General features: G+C 28.7%; 5 protein-coding genes across 5 annotated transcripts; all 5 read left to right on the top strand.

Annotated features, from left to right (window-relative positions):
• Positions 1 to 1,787: 1,787 nt before the first annotated feature.
• MKS88_001697 (merozoite surface protein 3) lies at positions 1,788 to 3,476 on the top strand (the record flags this gene model as incomplete). Its single annotated transcript, XM_067214648.1, has 1 exon — positions 1,788 to 3,476. The coding sequence occupies one exon, from the start codon at positions 1,788 to 1,790 to the stop codon at positions 3,474 to 3,476; it is 1,689 nt and encodes a 562-aa protein (XP_067074584.1).
• A 1,822-nt stretch (positions 3,477 to 5,298) lies between these two features.
• On the top strand, positions 5,299 to 7,116 carry MKS88_001696 (merozoite surface protein 3; the record flags this gene model as incomplete). Its single annotated transcript, XM_067214646.1, has 1 exon — positions 5,299 to 7,116. One exon carries the CDS (start codon positions 5,299 to 5,301, stop codon positions 7,114 to 7,116), a length of 1,818 nt encoding a protein of 605 aa, XP_067074583.1.
• A 173-nt stretch (positions 7,117 to 7,289) lies between these two features.
• On the top strand, positions 7,290 to 10,204 carry MKS88_001695 (uncharacterized protein; the record flags this gene model as incomplete). Its single annotated transcript, XM_067214645.1, has 6 exons — positions 7,290 to 7,322; positions 7,637 to 7,646; positions 9,030 to 9,186; positions 9,208 to 9,544; positions 9,648 to 9,840; positions 9,936 to 10,204. The coding sequence occupies 6 exons, from the start codon at positions 7,290 to 7,292 to the stop codon at positions 10,202 to 10,204; spliced, it is 999 nt and encodes a 332-aa protein (XP_067074582.1).
• Positions 10,205 to 12,323: 2,119 nt separating this feature from the next.
• MKS88_001694 (merozoite surface protein 3) lies at positions 12,324 to 15,296 on the top strand (the record flags this gene model as incomplete). The annotated part of the gene is made up of 1 exon (XM_067214644.1): positions 12,324 to 15,296. The coding sequence occupies one exon, from the start codon at positions 12,324 to 12,326 to the stop codon at positions 15,294 to 15,296; it is 2,973 nt and encodes a 990-aa protein (XP_067074581.1).
• A 1,826-nt stretch (positions 15,297 to 17,122) lies between these two features.
• MKS88_001693 (uncharacterized protein) lies at positions 17,123 to 19,900 on the top strand (the record flags this gene model as incomplete). The annotated part of the gene is made up of 1 exon (XM_067214643.1): positions 17,123 to 19,900. The coding sequence occupies one exon, from the start codon at positions 17,123 to 17,125 to the stop codon at positions 19,898 to 19,900; it is 2,778 nt and encodes a 925-aa protein (XP_067074580.1).
• Positions 19,901 to 21,082: the final 1,182 nt, after the last annotated feature.

The following is a 21,082-nucleotide window of genomic DNA, read 5'->3' as shown; positions in this document are numbered from 1 at the left end:
GGCATTAATCTCCAGGGAGGTAACATAAAAAAAAAAAAAAAAAAAAAAAAAACGTAAAAATAAACAAAAAAAAAAGGGAAAAACGTAAAAATAAACAAAAAAAAAGGGAAAAAAGTTATGAAATAAATAAATGAATAAATAAAAAATAAATAAATAAAATGTCTTAATATATTATTTCTCTTATGAATAGATATAATGGTACCAGTGGGTAACCACTATAGTTCACTTATTAAACATAGAAAAAAAGAGATATCCCCCAAGATTACTTAAGTTTATAGTTATAAAAATAAAACATATAAATAAATTATAATATGTGAATAGCGTATAAAGGAGCATGATTCTAATATACCAAATCGTATTTAAGCATGCTCATTTTTAAATGTTATGGATAGTTTAACAAGAATTATTTCTATAATGATATTATAGTAAATTTATCCCTACATAATTGAAATAGTTGTTAAGAAATAAATCATATGGGAATATTACAGCTTGAGTAAAATTATATCAGTGGCAAGGAAAAAAATATATAAGAGTATTATTTGTTGCATGCATAATTAATCATCTATTAATAAAATTAAAAGCATTTCTTTATTTTTTTTTAAATAAAAATTATTCTATTATTTGTTATTTTATTTCTATATTATAAGAAGTCATATGTGTGTATTTTTCCTGAATATATATTTATTTTTCTTGCACATAATGATATTTATGTTATTTTTTAATTTTTTCCCGGCGTAGTAATATAATACGAAAATACGCCATGTTATATACATACATACATACATACATACATACATACATACATACATACATACATACATACTTACACATATATTACGTATATATATGCATATACACATATACACACATTTTCACAATACAAATAACTTTTACCAATTATTTATCATTTTTGAATTAATATTATTTTTTTTTTTTTTTTTTTTATTAATCTATGAACATATAATATCAAGGGAATTTTCTAAGGTAATGTACAAACTTAGAGACATATCCTCTTCACGTACCATCTTCAAATTTTTATACGTACATTAATAAAAAATAAAATCTTTATTTCAAACCGTTGTAAAGATATTTTTTTGAAAAAAAAATCATATAAGTAGTAAATGACTTGGTAATCTTCTTTCTTAAGAAATAAATTTTTTTTTTCTTTTTTTTTGCACACATAATTTTCATCCGAGCTTCGCCAAATCCACAAACGGTTTTACGATTTTTATAGCTTACGAAGAATTTCACGTAACTTTTATTATATATATATATATATATATATATATATATATATATATATATATATATATATATATGTATAAAGAAAAAGAAATAAAAGAGCAAACGAATATTTAAAAACATGAATTTAAAAAATTAGTTAAAAAAATTAATTTCGTGGAAGCATATATGCTTCTAGGGTGTTAAGAAAATAATATACATATTTTATTTTTGTTTATAGATTTTTTCTGCGTGTTTATTTTCCAGCGTTTCGCTTTTTCAAAGTTGTAATGCAGTTACTTTTCACAAATTTTTAGAAAAAGTAGTTCATATTTTATTTTACACATATATATATATATATATTTTTTATTATTTTTAATAAAACTTTACTTCCTACTTTGTGATTAACACAGCGATTAGAGTAGACATAAATTCTGTGATTTTTTTTTTTCTGTAAAATAAAAAAAATTAACATTAAAGCATATATTGCAAAACTTACGCTATTTTTTTTTTTTTTTTTTTATTACTATTCTCAATATTATTAATTATAATTTTCCTTTTTAAAAATGAAGAAAATTTTGAATGTTACTTTTTATGCACTTTTTTTAAATCTGTATATATTTGCGAATGATGCGAAACTGATAGACAATTCTCCAAATAATGGATATATAAATCAGAAGAAATATAATTTAAGGAATCACATGCCTATAAAAAATATTTCCCCACAAGATGCACAAAATAATTTAGAGGCAAAAAATAGTAACGAAAATAATGCATATGAAGGTAATACTGATGTACTAGAAAATGTACATAATGCCGCTAACATCTTAAACAAGCAAAAATATGAAGAATTGGGGGATAGTAATACAAGTTCAAACTTTGCTAAATCGTTTAAACATACCCATACGAATGCTCAACTATTAATTCCTATGGATCCACAATTACAACAACCAACATCATCAGATCCACATAATAATATGCATACTGTTTTAGGAAATGATGCTGAAGAAGGTAAGGGTCCTGGGACAGCTCAAGAACCAATTAATCAGCCGGAAAGTAGAAAAACATTAGAAGAAGAAGAAAAAGATAAAAAGGTATTATCAGAAGAGCAGTCAAGAACAAAAGCACCAGAACTACCACAATCTTCTGTAGAAACGGAAGGGGTACACCAAACCACAGGTATTGAACAACCAGGGAAGGATTTGTCAACAGGGGTAGATTCACCACAGGGAATAGTTCCACCACAAGTAGTTTTACCAGGATCAGATCCATCGGAAAGAACAGTTCCCTCAAAAGAGGTAGATGTAGATCCACCACCATCAGAACCCTCAGCATTAGCTCCAGTTTCGCAGGAAAAAAGCGCATCCTCAGGACCTGAAAAAAAAGAGGGCATTCAATCGAAATCAGATCCAAATTCAAACGTATATCAAAAAGAACAAGGTTTGGGTCTAACTACAGATATAAGTGTACAAACAGACTCAGCTCAAGAATTAAAGGAACAACGTGATCAATCGCACCAAGAAAGAAAAGGAGAAGAAAGACCAGAGACACAAGATTTAGGTACATTGTCAACAAATGAAGACCCATCAGGAGAACCATTAGAACAGCAAAGGGGGGATGGTAAAATAAAGGATGATGCAGCAGAGGATGAAAATAGTGCAACAGTAGAGAAATCAAGAGTATCAGAAGGATTATCAAATAGCGATGAGGAAGCACAAGATCATTTACCATCACCACCACAAGAAGAAGAACAACGACAACAAATGCAACAACTATCACAGCAAGAAGAAAGGTCAGAAGAAGCCCAAAATAAGGAAGAAAACAATGTACTACATACAGTAAGTATACTTCCAGGAGAAAGTGCTAATATATTGGACAAGAACGAAGAAGTTGTAGAGGAAAAAGAAGAACATATAGAAGAGGACGAAGAGGAAGAGGAGGAAGGAAGACAAAAAGAAGAAATGAACGTTTACCAAGAGGAAGCAGAAACAAACAATGAAGAAGAAAAGGAAGAGGATTATGAAGAAGATGAAATAGAGGAGGTAGTAGGGGGAGGAAAAAAAAACAATGATTCATCAATTGGCACTGAGGTTAGGAAAATTCTTTCTGGAGAATATGACGATATGAATAAATTTAAAACCATAACCGAAATTTCAATTAAATCATTAATAAATTCATTTGATGGTAACAACAAAGTTACGAACATACTTAACGACCTAGTAAAAGATATGGCTCACTTTTATTTAAAATCATAAATATTTCCAAATCAGCATTTTATATTCTGTTACTTATCAACAGTTATATCACTTATGCTGATCTTTGTAGGGCATTAGATTAATGTAATATATTTACTATATTATACTTTTAAGTTACACATAAATATTATTAGTATGAAAGGAAAAGTAAATATAAAAAAAAAAAAAAAAAAAAAAGGATTACCTCTTTCGTCTTCATATAATCATAGCAACGTCAACAGAAACTAACATAATATGTTGTGAATATAGAAAGAATAGAATATATGAAATTATAAATATATTTATCACTAAAAAAAAATAAACAAAATGAAAAATATAAATAGAATGAAAATTATAGATAAAACTAAAATTGGATAATAACAAATGTATGTGCAGATTTGTATATTATATGTAAAAAAAATAATTTTTATATTATTATTCTATCATGCGATATATAAATATAACTGTTTTTCTTAGTATGTACTAACTGAAAAAAAAAAAATTAAAACTGTAGATGTACGAAATGATCATCGTTAATAGTACGCTAATAATCCTGCACAAGTTTAAGTAAAACCAACATATACATACATATATACATACATACATACATATATACATACATACATATATATATACATATATATATATACATACATACATATATATATACACATAACTGTTATATTAATGCACAATAACAACGTATTAGTAAGGACGAAAATATGTCTTCCTTCTTTTATAAAGAGAAAATTATACGCTACGTTTAATTGCCTTAAATAATTTTGTAATATTTTATATATCTTAAGAATTGTACCTTTATTTATTATACAGCTAGATTGTAAATTTTCTTTCTTTCTTAATATCAGTAAAATAATATACACACGCATATATGTTACTACACTTTGGTGTAGTTTACTTTTTAAAAATTAGCGGATTTTAATAATAATTTTAACTACTTATTTTTATTTATTTTTATTTTAATGATTTAATAATGTGACTAAATTATTGTAGTTTATAAATTAATATCAATTTTTTTACTTGAATCTACGAATTAAATTTCACAAACGCATCCTCAGATAATATATGTAGCTGAGACAGATATTTCGCACTTTTCATTATTTTCTTGCGTTAAATAAAGATAAATATTTTCGTAAGAATTACAATTACTTCATATTAAAAAAATAAAAATTTTTTAAAATAAAATAAAGTAAAATAAAGAACAAATAACAAAGAAAAGCAAAGAAGAAAAGCAAAGAAAGAAAAGCAAAGAAAGAAAAGCAAAGAAAGAAAAGCAAAGAAAAAGAACCATGGTAGTTTTATTTTTTAAGAAAAAAAAATTTTTACATGCACACATGTAATTCTCCCCTATTCCTCTGTTACACCTACAAATGATTTCAACGACTTTTTCAAAGTGTCACACACCTTTTATTATCCAAAAAGGGAAAAGTATTCAGAAGAATTAAACTTATTCATTTTTACACTTATACTTTTTATTTAAAGGGCGGTGGATATACATATATATGTATATTTTTTTTTTTTTTTTTTTTTTTTTCTGTACACTTTTATTTTCCAAAATTCCTTACTTTTACACGTACAATAGTATTACCTTTTAAAATGTGCAGATCGCATTAGTCTATATTTTATTCTTAATATATAGATTTATTTTCTGGTTGGTAACTAACTCAATGATTTAAAAAAACGTCTACGAGTTTTATAATTTTTTTGGAAAAAAAAAAAAAAAGAAGTGTCAAAACATGAATATTTTTAAAATTATTTTCTTTGACTTCTCTTTTCCTTTTTGTGTTTAATAAAATTTTTTTTTTAACTAATTTAAGATTCAAAAATGAAGAAAGTTTTTAATATTTTCTTATATTTATTTTTTTTTAATTTATATATATATGAAAATAATGTTGCAAGTAAAGAAATTATACATCAGGGAAAAACAAATTTAAGAAAAGGTCTTCCAGTAAGTGGTATCATATCACAAGATGTACAAAATAATCCAAAAGTAGTACATTATAATAATGATGAAAATAATCCAGATGAAGATAATAATGAAATATTAGAAAATGGAAGTGATGTCAACAACACTTCAAACGAACAAACAGATACACATTCTATGAATGTAAACTTAAGCTCAACATCTGATGAATCAGTCGGATCGAATCTAAACGTTAAGACAAAAAATACGATATATCCACAATTAGAACAACATATATCAGCACATGAAACAAGTAATGTGCAACATCTTTCTGAAAATGATGTTTCTCCTGATTCAGCAGATAGCGGGGAAAGAGGAACAGTACTTGGAGTATCAAGGGAAAAGAAAACAGGACAGAGAGAAGAAGAAACGACTCCAAAAGAACAATCAGAAGGGCGATCAGAAGAGGACGCTTCATTACAACCTGAAGGATCATCACGAGAAGTAAGTCCATCTGAAGGGGATTTACAAAAACTAGATACATCAAAAGATTCGCAAGAACTAAAAGGACAATTAATTGTGGAACCATTGGGAGGACCACCAGAAAGAGCTGAATCACTATTAGCAGAAGTGCTAGAAGATAGTGGACTACTCAAAGGAAAAAAACAGCAATTACAAACAGACACAGAAGAAGCAGGAACAGTTTCGGAAAAGAGGGATATACCTCAGGATTTAGATGTTACACCTAAAAATGAAAAACCAGAAGATAATTCAGACTCAGAACAAACATCGTTATTAAGTGGAATTCAACAAAAACTAGGTGAAGGAGGTACATTAGGAAAACGGGTAGATCAATCATTACCACTACAGAATCAACTACAGCATAAGCTGCTGCGACAACAACAGCATAAGTTACTGCAACAGCAACAGCAGCAGCAACAGCAGCAACAGCAACAGCAACAGCAACAACAGCAGCAGCAGCAGCAGCAACAACAACAACAACCACAGCAGCAGCAGCAGCAACAACAACAACCAGCACCAGCACCAGCATCAACACTACAGCAACAGCAGCAGCAGCAGCAGCAGAAACAACAACAACAACAACAACAGCAACCACCATCACCACCAACAACAACAACAATACCACAACATCAGCAGCAGCAACAACAACAACAGCAACTACTACCAAAAGAAAACAAAGAACCTGCCACATCGCATAAGGTAGAAGATCAAAATTTACCACAGACAGTAAGTTTATCTCCGGAGGAAAGTAATAATATAATCTATAATAAGGAAGTAGTAGAGGAAAAAAAAGAACAAGTAGAAGAGGAAGAAGGCGAAAAAGGAGAAGCTGAACTATACCACGAGGAAGTAGAAATGGACACTGACGAACAGAAGAACGAGGAAGAGGAGGAAGAAAAAGGAGAGCAAGAAGTAGATAAAGTAGAGGATGTAGTAGGGGGAGAAAAAGATAACAATATTTTGTTAATTGATACTGAACCTTGGATATCACTTTCTGAAGAATATGATATTATGAATAAATTTATAAAAACAACTGAAATGACAATGAATTCTTTGATAAATTCATTTGATGATGACATTTCAGTTTTAGATACTCTCAACAATTTAGTTAATGATATGATTAACTATTACCTAAATATACAAATATTTGGAGAAGAACTATATAACACATTTATTTACGAATGGTATTTATATAATAATCATTGCAATATAGAATAATTTAAACAGTTACTCCTATAAACTATCATTATAAAAGACAACGTAAAAAATTAAAAATTAAAAAAAAAAAAAAAAAAAAAAAATACCTCTCATCATGCATAGTTAGATTCATATTAACGAATTGTTATATGTCATCTCATGATACAAGAGCAAGTGGGAAGATTCATATTTAAATGGATTCCTCATTAGAAAGAGATTATAAAAAGGTAAAGTATAACTAGCATATAGGTGTTATAAAATATAGAATATAATGTATGTAAAAAGCATAAAAGAATAATTTTTATTCCATTCGAATATCACATTAGATTAGAATATATATAATTTTATAATTTTGTGCTAGTGAATTTTAAACTACGAAATTATACCTGTAGATATGTAGGAAATATTTTGTAGCACGTAATCAAATAATCTAGGCGAAGAACAGACTAAAACCCTATTATATAAAGCAATTCACTTATTTGTTATGTATAACAATAATATATTTTGGAGGAGCTAAAAATAGGCTTTTCTTCCTTTTTAGAAAAAGGGACGTAACTCAACAGTCATTTATTATAACTTTTTTTATTTATACCATTTCGTATATATAAAATAGTAAAGCAATTATTAATTTCTCAATAAGGATTAAAATTTCCTTATTTTGTCATGAGGAACAAAATAAACATACATGAATTACGTGCATTATTATGTTGTATTATATGATGTTATATTATATGAAGTTATATTATATGAAGTTATATTATATGAAGTTATATTATATGATGTTGTATTATATGAAGTTATATTATATGAAGTTATATTATATGAAGTTATATTATATGAAGTTATATTATATGAAGTTATATTATATGAAGTTATATTATATGAAGTTATATTATATGAAGATATATAATATAAAGTGATACTACATTTTTTATAAACTTGATTTAATATAATTTTTAACAAATTTTAATTATTTGTTTTGTAATAATTTAAATAAAGCATTACAGTTAGTGAAAATATTTTTACCCTTTACCTAAACCTGCCAAGCAGATTTTGAAAAAAAAAAAAATTAAAATTAAAATTAAAATAATATGCGCAATGCATAGAAGAACATGTTCTATGTAACTTCAAATTATTTATATTTATTAAGTAAAAATTACGATAGTGTTAAAAAAAAAAAAAAAAATTAAAGGAATATAAAGATTCTAACGGCACATTTGTTAGAAAAATAGAATTTTTCTACCTGTACACGTAACTCACATTGGCACTTCAATAAATCTGAAGGTGATTTGTATAAGTTGTTACAGAGTTCGAATGGTTTCTACCATCTAAATAGAGAACACAATTTCAAACAAAAACGAAAATGAGTTTATGAAATAGTATACATTTTATCAGATGAGAAATATATTTATTTTCTTATTTTTATAGGCTTTTTTTACCTTTTCACTCTGGAAATGTGCCACTGTTACACGTTTAATGAAACATAAACGTTCATTATGAATATATAAATGTATATACATGTATATCTATATGTCTGCATATATATAGTAAAACAAATTTTAGGTGAAAGATATCATCGTAATTACTCGTATGAATGCCCCCCCTTTTTTTTTTTTTTTTTTTTTTTTTGGTGTAATTTTTTTATTTTAATAAAAGTTTGCACATTGAAGATAGTTCTCAATTAACGAACAATTTTTATATTTTTTCTGCCCCTTTTTGATGATCTTTAAATTTTGTAATTTTAAAGGGAAAACATAAATTAAAATAAATATTTACACATATACATATACATAAACATATATATATATGTATATTCATATATACATTTATAATGTGTAAAATAATTCACCTTGCCTTTTATTTATTCCTTTTTGATTTTTTTTTATGTGTAAAAGAAGAATTACAAAATTAGGTCCTAAAGGAGCAAAACATAGATGGCATAAAACATAATTTACTAAATGATTTTTCAATAGAAGAGGCTTCATTACAAGATGAACAAAATTATATAGATGCACAAGAACTTAATAATAATTTAACTGTAATTAGTTCTAAAAAGGTAGGAAGTGCAGATATTAGCAATATTATACAGAAGTAAGATATTATAGAATATAGAGATAATTCAAGTTCAAAAACTTCCACATTAGCCAAACCTAAATTGTTGAAAATGCAAGAACAGAGTGGAAGTAATCCACAACCAGAACAATTATCATCAACAATTATATCAGATTTGGAATGTCTTGTTTTGGCACAAGGTTCGAAGGTAGTTGAATGTAATGAAGAACAAGAAGAGGAAAAAGAAAAATTAAAAGCCCACTCAGAAGAAGAAGCAGTGAGAAGCGAAAGTACCACACCGAAGAGGGAGCCATCAGAAAAAGTAGAAAACTCACAGAAAGAGCAAACTCAAGCACAAAATAATACATTAGTAGAACATGAACCAAAGCAAATACCTGTCGCACTTATCTGAAGACTCATAAAAAGAAGACATGTCAATATTACCATCATTAAGAGGTATTAACAAAAAAGAAAAAGAATATATATTAGAAAAAAAATAGTATAAATCAAATAATGCACAACTGGAAGAGTTAATAACAGAACAAACAAAACCAATATCATTATTACGATATATGTCTTTAAAAAAATCACTAAGCGAATTACAAGATAAAAAAGGACCTCAATCAGGAACATTACAAGAAACAGAAAAAAAAGCGAATGAAGCATTAGAATTGGTAAACGAAAATGAACAAGGTTTATCATTACAACAAAAAAGAGATAAAACAAATATACTATCACCACTATTACTATAGGAAAAAGGAATAAAAATAAAAAATAAAAAAAAAAAGAAGAACCATTATTACAATCAACAGAAAGGAAACTGGTTAGAAAAATGCATTTGGAGGGAAAAACGACAATCCCTAAACAAATTATAAAGATAGGAAAACTAGATATACTAGAACTTTTAAATATGGCGCCAGAATATGGAAATTATACCCCCGATAGGGAGGAAGAATTGAAGGAGGAAATACGTAAATGCAGAAATAAGCATAAAAAAGAATTTAAAGAAGTGGTGGAGCATACAGATATAGATTTAGAAGAGGACGAAATGAAATAATCGGATGTTCACAAAATAGCTCATGAAACAGATGGAAAAAATGGACAAGATGAAGAAGTGAATAACTTTATACCAAACGATATGAATGCAAATAATTCCCTTTCCAGATATTACAGAAACATTAATGATGTTAAAAGAGTGTCAAACCAATTAGTAAAAACAATGGTAAATGTGGGTTGTAGCAATGTACCCCTTTTTAACACGCCCAAAAATTTTGCACATAATATGGACATGTTTTCTCAAAATAAAGATAAAAATATAAAGTGATGTTTTGTCGCGTTTATATGTATATGAAGTAGGGGTACCTAACAAAAAGTGGTTAAAACATTTGGAAAATTGTGAAACCATTAATTTAACTCCATACCACCCTGAAACATAATGAATTATAAACATTATTAAATGTCATATATAAATGGGAAAAAAAAAAAAATTAAAAATTAATCAGTTCATCTCAATTTTACGCAGAGTCATAAAAGGGCCACTAAATAAAAAATGATTATAAATAGAAGAATAAATAAAAGAATAAATAGAAGAATAAATAGAAGAATAAATAGAAGAATAAATAAAAGAATAAATAGAAGAATAAATAGAAGAATAAATAGAAGAATAAATAGAAGAATAAATAGAAGAATAAATAGAAGAATAAATAGAAGAATAAATAGAAGAATAAATAGAAGAATAAATAGAAGAGGTGATGAATTAAAAAAAAGTGAAATATAAAAAAAAAAAATGGGATAATGCTGGAATGCTAGAATGATATAATGGCATAAAGCTCTGTACACGGTGCAGCTAAAGGAATGAATTCCATTTTGTTAAAATATTATACGTTATTAGAATGTCATTATTTATTTTTTTTAAACGTGTGTTGATTAATCTGATGCTACTAAACTCATAATATTGATAAAAAATAATCCCCGCACACAAGTATAAAATTATAAATCAGTGGAAGCTGCAGTGATACTAAAGTTTATAATCTTATTTGGAACATTAGAGTATATTAATTTATATATAATTAAAAAGAATTACTGCACTTTTTGGAACAACATGAAAATAACACAATAATTAACTGCTTTAACGGATTTAGTTACATGTTACATTTGTGAAACATCATGTCAATTAGTTATAATGCATCTATAATATAATTTTTCCTTTTCTCCATTACTCGTCATAATATGGTGTTCACTAGGAAATGCTATTACATTACACTACTTCACATTTTATATTATTTACAAATTAACGAATTTCACTGTCCTCTTTAATTATTTATTATTGTTCATTTTTTTTTTTCTTTTTTTTCTTTTTTTATTTATTCATATAATAAAGTGAAACACCACAGATGGAAAAATTATTCTAATTTTAATTGCAAGTTTAACTTCATTTTTAACTTCAGATTTTATTTTAATTTTATGGATAAATGTGCATAATACAATTGATGAAATATTCTGAAGATAATATTTAAAAATATAGACGTCTACTATACAACTTCGATTGTTTTTGTTCTTTAAATGAAAATTAAAGTAGTATTAAAAATGTTAAAGGAAAATGAAGATCAAGTTAATTTCCCCTCTTTTTTAAAATGAACTGTTCTAATGCACCCATAATATATACGTTTCTGCTATTCCAAATCGAAAAGTTATTTGAAGTTTATGCAAATATTAGGTAATTTTTATTGTTTAAATAAAAAATAATATTTAAAAGAAAATTCATTAGCTGAGTCAACGTCATCGAAAAACCGAAGTTCGTGTGTTAAGCATATATATATACACATATTATATATGGCTATATATATATATATATTTATTTTTTTTTTTTTTCGTAGATTTTTTCTGATCATTTTCAGAAAATTAAGCATTTTACAATTAAAATTTTTCTACCACCTCTGTGAAACATAAATAATGTAATATTTATGTTTATTAAAAATTAATTTTATAAAAAAATATTTCATTGCAGATAACAAAATTAATAATTGTCATTTTTCTATTTTTGCTAAAGAAAAAATAAAATAAAACAGTTAAAACCAATGTTACCCCTCTTCTTAAATATGTACTATCCGTTCATTATTTTCCAACTTTTTAATGTGATATAATTTTTTTCATATTTTTTAAAATTATAATAGACAATGAATAAAGTGTTACATATCTCCTTTTTCTTATTTTTTATAAATCTATGTATAAATGAAGGCAGTGGAACATCCAGAAATGAAGTTCATAAAGAAGAAAATACAGTTGAAGTAAAACATAATTTACGAAATGGATTTTCAGGAAAAAATATTTCTTTAAAAGATGAACAGGATAATGCAGATTCCCAAGTAGAAGCACAATTGCAGGCACAACTAGAGGCACAACTAGAGGCACAGTTAGAAGCAAAATTAGAGGCACAATCAGATGAACAATTAGAGGCACAATCAGATGAACAATTAGAGGCACAATCAGAAGAACAATTAGAGGCACAATCAGAAGAACAATTAGAGGCACAATCAGAGGAACAATTAGAGGCACAATCAGAAGAACAATTAGAAGAAAAATCAAGTGCATTACCAGATGGACAATTAGAAACACAGTTATCAAGAGATGAATCAAATTCTGAAGAAAGGGCTTCAGGAATTGTACATAATCCTGGATCAAGCAAAGAAAAAGAGGAAGAAAAAGAAGAAGAGGAAGATAAAGAAGAAGAGGAAGAAAAAGAAGAAGAAAAAGACAAATCATCACCGCAAGTCACTCCAGTACATCAAGATCAAGCGGGAGGTACAGTGTCTACTGGTCTTAGTGAAGAAGAAATTTCTAAAAGAGATAAACCTGAAAGTGATGAAGAAGGAAGCACTGAAGTTGATGGTAGAAGTAAACCCGTGGAGAATAGTGAAGTTGAATCCAGGAATGATGATACAGAAGGATCTATGCTTACAGAAAGAGATGTCTCTGCAGGGGAAGGTATATCTGCAGATGGTCCTAATCCAAAAGAACCCGTTACAGGAGAATTGGGTACGGAATCGTCGGATTTAACACCAGATAATTCACCAACTAGAGATACGCCTCCTTCTGTATCAGAAGATAATCCAGACGATTCAGAAACCACATTACAAGATGGTCAACAGGATCAGGACAATAAAGCACCTAAAGTGGAAGAAGTACCACCTTCAGAATTGCCACCATCAGCACCAGAAAAAGTGGAACAATTACAAGAAGAAAACGATTCACAGCTTCAACCACAACAACATTCTCAACCACATGGAGAGACACAACCAACCCATAGAGAAGGATTGCCAGAATCAGAATCAGATGAACAACTGGAAAATGAAGAAAGATCATTACCAGGTAGTCCACCTGAAAAGTTAGAAGATCCCTCAGCAGATGTAGCATCATCGTTATCACAAGAACAAGCAAAAAATTTACCACAGTCAGATAGTACGGTCCACGTAGAAACAGTGATACATAAAGGAGATGAATCAGTTAAAAGGGAAAAACAGCATGAAGATGAAGATAGTAGTACTGGTGATGTTACAGATGAAGAAAGTGCAGCAGGAAGAAGAGTAGAAGCAGAACAACAAAGAGCTGATCAGGGGGAAGTTCAAGAAAGCGGTACTGATAGTGAAGAAAAAGGAAAAGAAGAAGAGGAAGATAAAGAAGAAGAGGAAGAAAAAGAAGAAGAAAAAGACAAATCATCACCGCAAGTCACTCCAGTACATCAAGATCAAGCGGGAGGTACAGTGTCTACTGGTCTTAGTGAAGAAGAAATTTCTAAAAGAGATAAACCTGAAAGTGATGAAGAAGGAAGCACTGAAGTTGATGGTAGAAGTAAACCCGTGGAGAATAGTGAAGTTGAATCCAGGAATGATGATACAGAAGGATCTATGCTTACAGAAAGAGATGTCTCTGCAGGGGAAGGTATATCTGCAGATGGTCCTAATCCAAAAGAACCCGTTACAGGAGAATTGGGTACGGAATCGTCGGATTTAACACCAGATAATTCACCAACTAGAGATACGCCTCCTTCTGTATCAGAAGATAATCCAGACGATTCAGAAACCACATTACAAGATGGTCAACAGGATCAGGACAATAAAGCACCTAAAGTGGAAGAAGTACCACCTTCAGAATTGCCACCATCAGCACCAGAAAAAGTGGAACAATTACAAGAAGAAAACGATTCACAGCTTCAACCACAACAACATTCTCAACCACATGGAGAGACACAACCAACCCATAGAGAAGGATTGCCAGAATCAGAATCAGATGAACAACTGGAAAATGAAGAAAGATCATTACCAGGTAGTCCACCTGAAAAGTTAGAAGATCCCTCAGCAGATGTAGCATCATCGTTATCACAAGAACAAGCAAAAAATTTACCACAGTCAGATAGTACGGTCCACGTAGAAACAGTGATACATAAAGGAGATGAATCAGTTAAAAGGGAAAAACAGCATGAAGATGAAGATAGTAGTACTGGTGATGTTACAGATGAAGAAAGTGCAGCAGGAAGAAGAGTAGAAGCAGAACAACAAAGAGCTGATCAGGGGGAAGTTCAAGAAAGCGGTACTGATAGTGAAGAAAAAGGAAAAGAAGAAGATGAAGATAAACAACAAGTAAAAGAAGTAGAAGAAGATAAAGAAGATAAACAGAATATACTTGATCCAGTAAATTTACCCGAGGGAACTACGCATAACACTGTAGATGAGAATGAAAAGGTTGTAGAGGAAAAAGAAGATCAACAAAAGGAAGAGGAAAAAGTAGAGATTAAAGAGGAAGATGTAAAAAATATTATACAAGAAATACTACAAGAGGGGGAAACAGAAGAAGCAGAAGAAGCAGAAGAAACTAGTGAAGATTTAAGCGAAGAAAATTCTCAAATAAACGAAGCTGAAGATAAAAATAAAGAATCGGAAAAGGAAAACGGAAAAGAAGCAAGTAATGTTCCACCTAATGACATTACTGCTTATAAGGAACTTTCCATGGAATATGAACATATCAATGAGGCTAAAAAGTTCTCCGACGATTTAATAAAATCATTGGTAACTTCAATTGGTGGTGATACTTCAACTGTTAATGTTCTCAAAGACTTAGAAAAAGATATGCGTCAATTTTTTCTGCAGATATAAATATTCACATAATAATATTTTTATGTAGTTATATATAGGCATTAGCTTCTATCTATGACAAATATTATAAGATAGAATAATGCTTAGTACTGCTTATATAATTTTATGTTACATTCAAGCATAAACATTACTATTTATAATGTAATGAAAAAAAAAAAAAAAAAAAAAAAAATTACCTCTTTCGCTATAAATAGAAAATCGTTATAATAAAACTAATACGAGATATCACGTAAGTGCAAAATAAAAAAAAAAATTGGCAACACATATAAATAGTTAAAACGAGAGAATGATCTAAAGGAGTATCTTATATGTTAACTAAAAGAATATGTTTCGCTATATTAACTTAGCTTAAGTTATTACTATATAAGCATATCATTCTAAATTCGTATTAATGTATATAACATCACAAAATTAAAAACAAAATTATTACAAGTTGTATATAGAATATATATTCTAATAAACTTCAACTGATGGGAGGAAGACAAAAAGGCGTAATTTTTTTGGCACATACATAATACATATATATATATAAATATTCAGTAGTATATTAATAAAAAAAGGAAAATTTCTTCCATTCTTTCTTAAATAACAAAAGGAAAATAAAAATATTGCAATTCATTTTAACGATTTTTATTCTATTTTTTATATGCACGTAATACGAGCAACTGATTGATAGATAGCCATAATATACATTTATATTTATATATATATTTGTATTTACATTTGTATTTACATTTGTTTTTACCTTTTTTTTTTCTTTTTTTTTTTTTTTACATAACAGCATCACGCATATATGCATTTTAGCATATTATATTTTATTTTTTACCAATTAGCTAGTTTTGAGACTATTCTTGGTTACCTATTATTAATCCTTAATTGTTGATCATTTACAAATGACTACTAACTAGTAACTACTAACTAATGTATACGTATTTATTATTTCTTTGCTCTAACAAAATTAAAATGCCAACCTATATATAATTACATTAATTTTGTGTATTAATCTACTACACAAATTCTGCAGATTTTGTGGGGGAAAAATATACACAACATGCGAACGTTCGTTTTGCCTTTTTATTTTTTTTTGTGTATTAAATAATTGTTGTGTCTTTATAATAATTATAATGATGTAGTAAAAAAAGATTAAAATGGAAAAAAAAAAAAAAAGAAAGAAAGAAAGAAAGAGAGAAAGAAAGAAAGAAAAATCAGGATCTTAATAAATTTTTTTCCTTAGAAAAAATCAACCGTTTTGTTTGCACACGTAATTTGTGTTCACAATTTTCCAAGACAATATGATTGAACAAGTTATTGAAATTTTAAATAATTTTTATTACGTAAATGAAAAGTAAAATGTGCCATTTAGAGAAAAAAAAAAAAGCAAAGAAAGAAAAGAAAAAATAGTAAAAAAAAAAAAAAAAAAAAAAAAAAAAAAAAAAAAAAGAAAGAAAAAATAGTAAAAAAAAAAAATAAATAATAAAAAAAAATTAATAAATAAGCTGCTAATCAAATGACAGTTTAATTGCATCGGTGAATAACTTTTCTGACATGTTCAGTGCACATATATATTTTTTTTTTATTTTCTACTTTTTTAAAATTTAGACTTTTTACAATTGTACAGTTGTTGAATTAGTAATAGACGAAAATGACATATGGCTATTTTTATTTTATTAATGTAAATTTGTGTGTTGTAAATAATTTTTTGTGATAATTAAAATTATTACAAAAGTGTGTAACATTTAAATTAACCATTTCTGCTCTTCTGCATTTTTTTCTATTTTTAAATTAGTTTAATTTTTTGAAAAATTTGAAAGAAAAAATATAATATTATGTGTAAAGTGTTGAGACTCCCTTTTTATTTAGTTTTTTTAAATTTTTGCATATGTGAAAGCAGAGATAAATTAAAAAATGAAGTTGAAAAAGCAGAAAATATAGATGAAATAAAACGTAATTTAAGAAGTAGTTTTTCAATAAAAAATCCGTCTTTACAGGATGAAAAAAAGTTAGAAGATGTAGACAATCATAACAGTAATAATAATAATAATAATAATAATAATAATAGTAATAATGATAGTAATAATGATAGTAATGATGATAGTAATGATGATAGTAATGATGATGGTGATGCAACTGTAGGCAACACTGAACATTTTGGAGGCGTAGATTCAAGCGATACTACAAAAAGGAAAGACATTAGAAAATTTTTTAAAAATGGTTCAAGTTCATCCATTGCTGCATCTGTCATACCCGACTTCCTGAATGAGCAAGAAAATGAAGAAATTTATTTGCAGAAAGAACCCCAATTCTCAATAAATTCGAAAAGTTCAGAACAATTTGTTTTGGGGAGTGATGCAGAAAATGCAAGTAGCGAAGAAGGAGAATCTGATGCAGACGATCTAATCTTCACAGATAACCAAACTGATGACGAAGGACCTAGTGACAAAGGTGAAACTGGTCGAGTTTATGGACAACATGAACATCAGACGGGGGGTGATCATGCAGATGGTAGAAGTGAAGAACAAATAGAAGAAAACAAAAGAAATACACCAATAAGTACAACAGAAGATTTAGTTGTACCGTCAGTTACAGAATTGCCAAACGGCGAACTAAAACACCCAGCACCAGAAGAACCAGCTACACATAAACAAGAACAGGTAGGGGGAGAAGAATCAAAAGGACAAGAAGGACAAGATGCAAATTCATCAGTAGAAGTACTCGATAAAGACCCCGAAAACAATGTACATCATGCACTAGAAGAGGGAGAAGGTGCAGTTACGCAACCCCCATCATCAGCACCAGTAGAAAACGAAGTAGCACATGCATCAGAACCAGAAACAAGAATTGAAGAAGGTACTGCAGTTTTACAACCAAAAGAATCTCAAGAAGCACTACCATTACAACAAGAAAAAGATGGAGAATCAGAAATAGAATCATTATCATCAGAGTCAAAAGAACAAGCATCACAAACAAGTTTACCTAAACCAACAGCAGAACAATCACCAGAACAAGGAGTAGAAGAGTTAACAGAACAAAAAGTAGGAGCATTACGACAAGAAGATGGATCGATATCACACCAAGGAGAATCAGCACTACCAGTAGGTAGTTCAAAACTGGTAGAACAGTCATCATTAGACTTAACTCCACCAGTAGTAAGTTCACCATCGGACGTTGTAGGAGTTGAAACGGAAGAAGATAAAAGTAAAGATGAAGATGGTGAAAAAGAGACACACAAAAATGATTCAGAACATAAAAATCAAAGAGATGATTCTCAGGTAGATAATGGAAATAATGAACAAATAAGTGAAATTGGAGAGAATCTATCACAAAATTCAGGAGAGTCCGTCGATTTATTAGAAAGAGAATTAAAAGAAAAAGAATCAGAGCAGGAAGCAGAACCAGGACTAGAAGCAGAACCAGGACTAGAAGCAGAACCAGGACTAGAAGCAGAACCAGGGCTAGAAGCAGAACCAGAACTGGAATCAAAAGCTGGTTTGGTAGCAGAAGATCCTGAAAAACAAAAACAGCAGGAAGTAGTAGAGCCAGTTCAAGGAGCAAGAGTAGAAGATCCAAATGAAGTCAAAGATCAAGAAGAAGATTCACGAAAAGGAACACTAGAAAAAGAAGCACAGGACAGTTCGCTCATCTTATCAGATAATGAACAACATATAGAAACACCATCACCAGAAGAACCATTAGAAGATGGTGAACTAACTGATACATTAGAACCAGAAGCAAGGGAAGAAACAGCTAGTGTTCATATACGACCAGAATCAACTGAAGAATTACTACCACCACAACAAATAATTGAAGGACCGGATTCATCCATAGAAGAAGAATCATCACAAGATGAAAGATCAACTTTGCAAGATGTAGATCGTTCACTACTAGATGATAATTCACATGGGGTAGAAGATCCATCATCAGGATTAATATCATCAGTAGAGAGACCACCATTAGAGAATTTAGAATCTGAACAGGAAGAAAGTGAAGATGGTGCAGAACAACATGATACAGATGTAGAAGAGAAAGGATTATCCCTACCATCAGAAGAAGAAAGGGAAGAAGTGAGAGAAGGAGGTAGTCAACTGGAAGAAGCACCAGTACAAGAGGAAAAAGAAGATAATGAAAATATACTTGAACTAGTAAATTTTCGCGAGGGAAATACACACAACACTGTAGATGAAGATGAATCAGTGGTAGAGGAAAACGAAGTACAGCAGAAGGAAGAAGATGAGGAAGAGAAAGAAATAGAAATTGAAGAGGAAGATGTATTAGAATTAGTACAACAATTACTACAAGAAGGGGGAGAAAACGAGGAAGCAGCAGAAGAAGTAAACGAAGTTGATGAATCTGATGAGGAAGTAAAAGAAGAAAACCCACAAGGAAATGAATCTGATGGTAAAAATAAAGAAGCAAATACTGCACCATCTAACGACGTTGAAGCACATAGATCCCTTGCAGAAGATTATGTAAATACCAATGATGATAGAACATTTACAAACGAGTTAGTGCAAACAGTGGTTACTTCAGAAGGCGATACTACTTTGATTGCTGATACACTCAAAGATTATGTAGAAGATTTGAATCAATTTTTTAACTTTAAATAAGAACTTACAAAATGGTCATATGATGAGTTTATTTAGAGTAGTAATATTTACACTATAATCTCTACAAATGTGGAAAGATATGATACCATCAGTTTAACGTCATTCTACTCTGAAAAATAAACATTGCTAGATGTTATATATATATATATATATATATATATATATATAAAATATGGGTTAATCATCTCCCCTTGGTTTTACATAGAATCATAAAAGGCGTACCAATTAAAAATAAATATAAATCTAAAAGGGGCAAAAATAAAAAGAAGCAAAACTTCAAAAATAATAAAATTAGGAATATGATTAAATAATATTTTATGTGTTAAACAAAAGCTTAGATTTCGTTTTATCAAACTGTTAAGTATTATTGGAGTTATTTTTCGAAATATGTACCAACCCCAACATCACAAAATTAGAAGTACTACTAAGAAATGGTTGCACTTGGGGATTGTACACATAAACCTGAAAAAGAAAGGAAAATTAACATGCATAAAACGGTTTATCCCTTTTTAGTAAATAATAACCCATTAATACAAATAAATGCAATGAATACAATCAGTGCTGTCAGTACAGTTAATACTATTTTTATTTCAACTTTTTATATGAAAGGAAATTTAATCAACATTTGATCATATCCTTTAATTTTATATCATTTTACGTTTACACAATTCTGCACCACTTTTACTATTGTACAGACGAAGCGTAAATTTTATTTTTTTTGTTTTTTTTCCTATGTACATGCAACGATGTTTAAGAATATATACTTCTACATTTTATTCCCCCAATTTACAAATTTTAATAATTGTTACACTTCTTCCTGTTTATTTTTATTTTTATTTTTTATATATCTAATAATTCAAGTTAAACTACCACAGATGAAAAAGAGAGAATTAATGCTTTACTTAAATATACAAAATTAATTTCTTGAACATTTCTGCAGATAAAATATGCACTACTAGTACAGCATCAACCATGCAACTTCGTATATACTTTTGTTAAATAAATATTGCATGGATGCTAAAAAAAAGTAAAGGAAAAGGAGTTTCATAATAATTTTATTCACACTCTGGAAATATAAACTACTTTTTTGATCACTTAAAATATATTTATTTATGATATTCTAAATCGAAAAATAATTTGTACAAGGTATTAGGAAAATACACCCTCATTTTATTAAATAAA

This window comes from Plasmodium brasilianum, chromosome 6 (genome assembly GCF_023973825.1).
Source record: "Plasmodium brasilianum strain Bolivian I chromosome 6, whole genome shotgun sequence".
NCBI lineage: Eukaryota > Apicomplexa > Aconoidasida > Haemosporida > Plasmodiidae > Plasmodium > Plasmodium brasilianum.
Note: the sequence above shows the minus strand (reverse complement) of the source record. Positions and strands in the feature narration are given on the sequence as shown.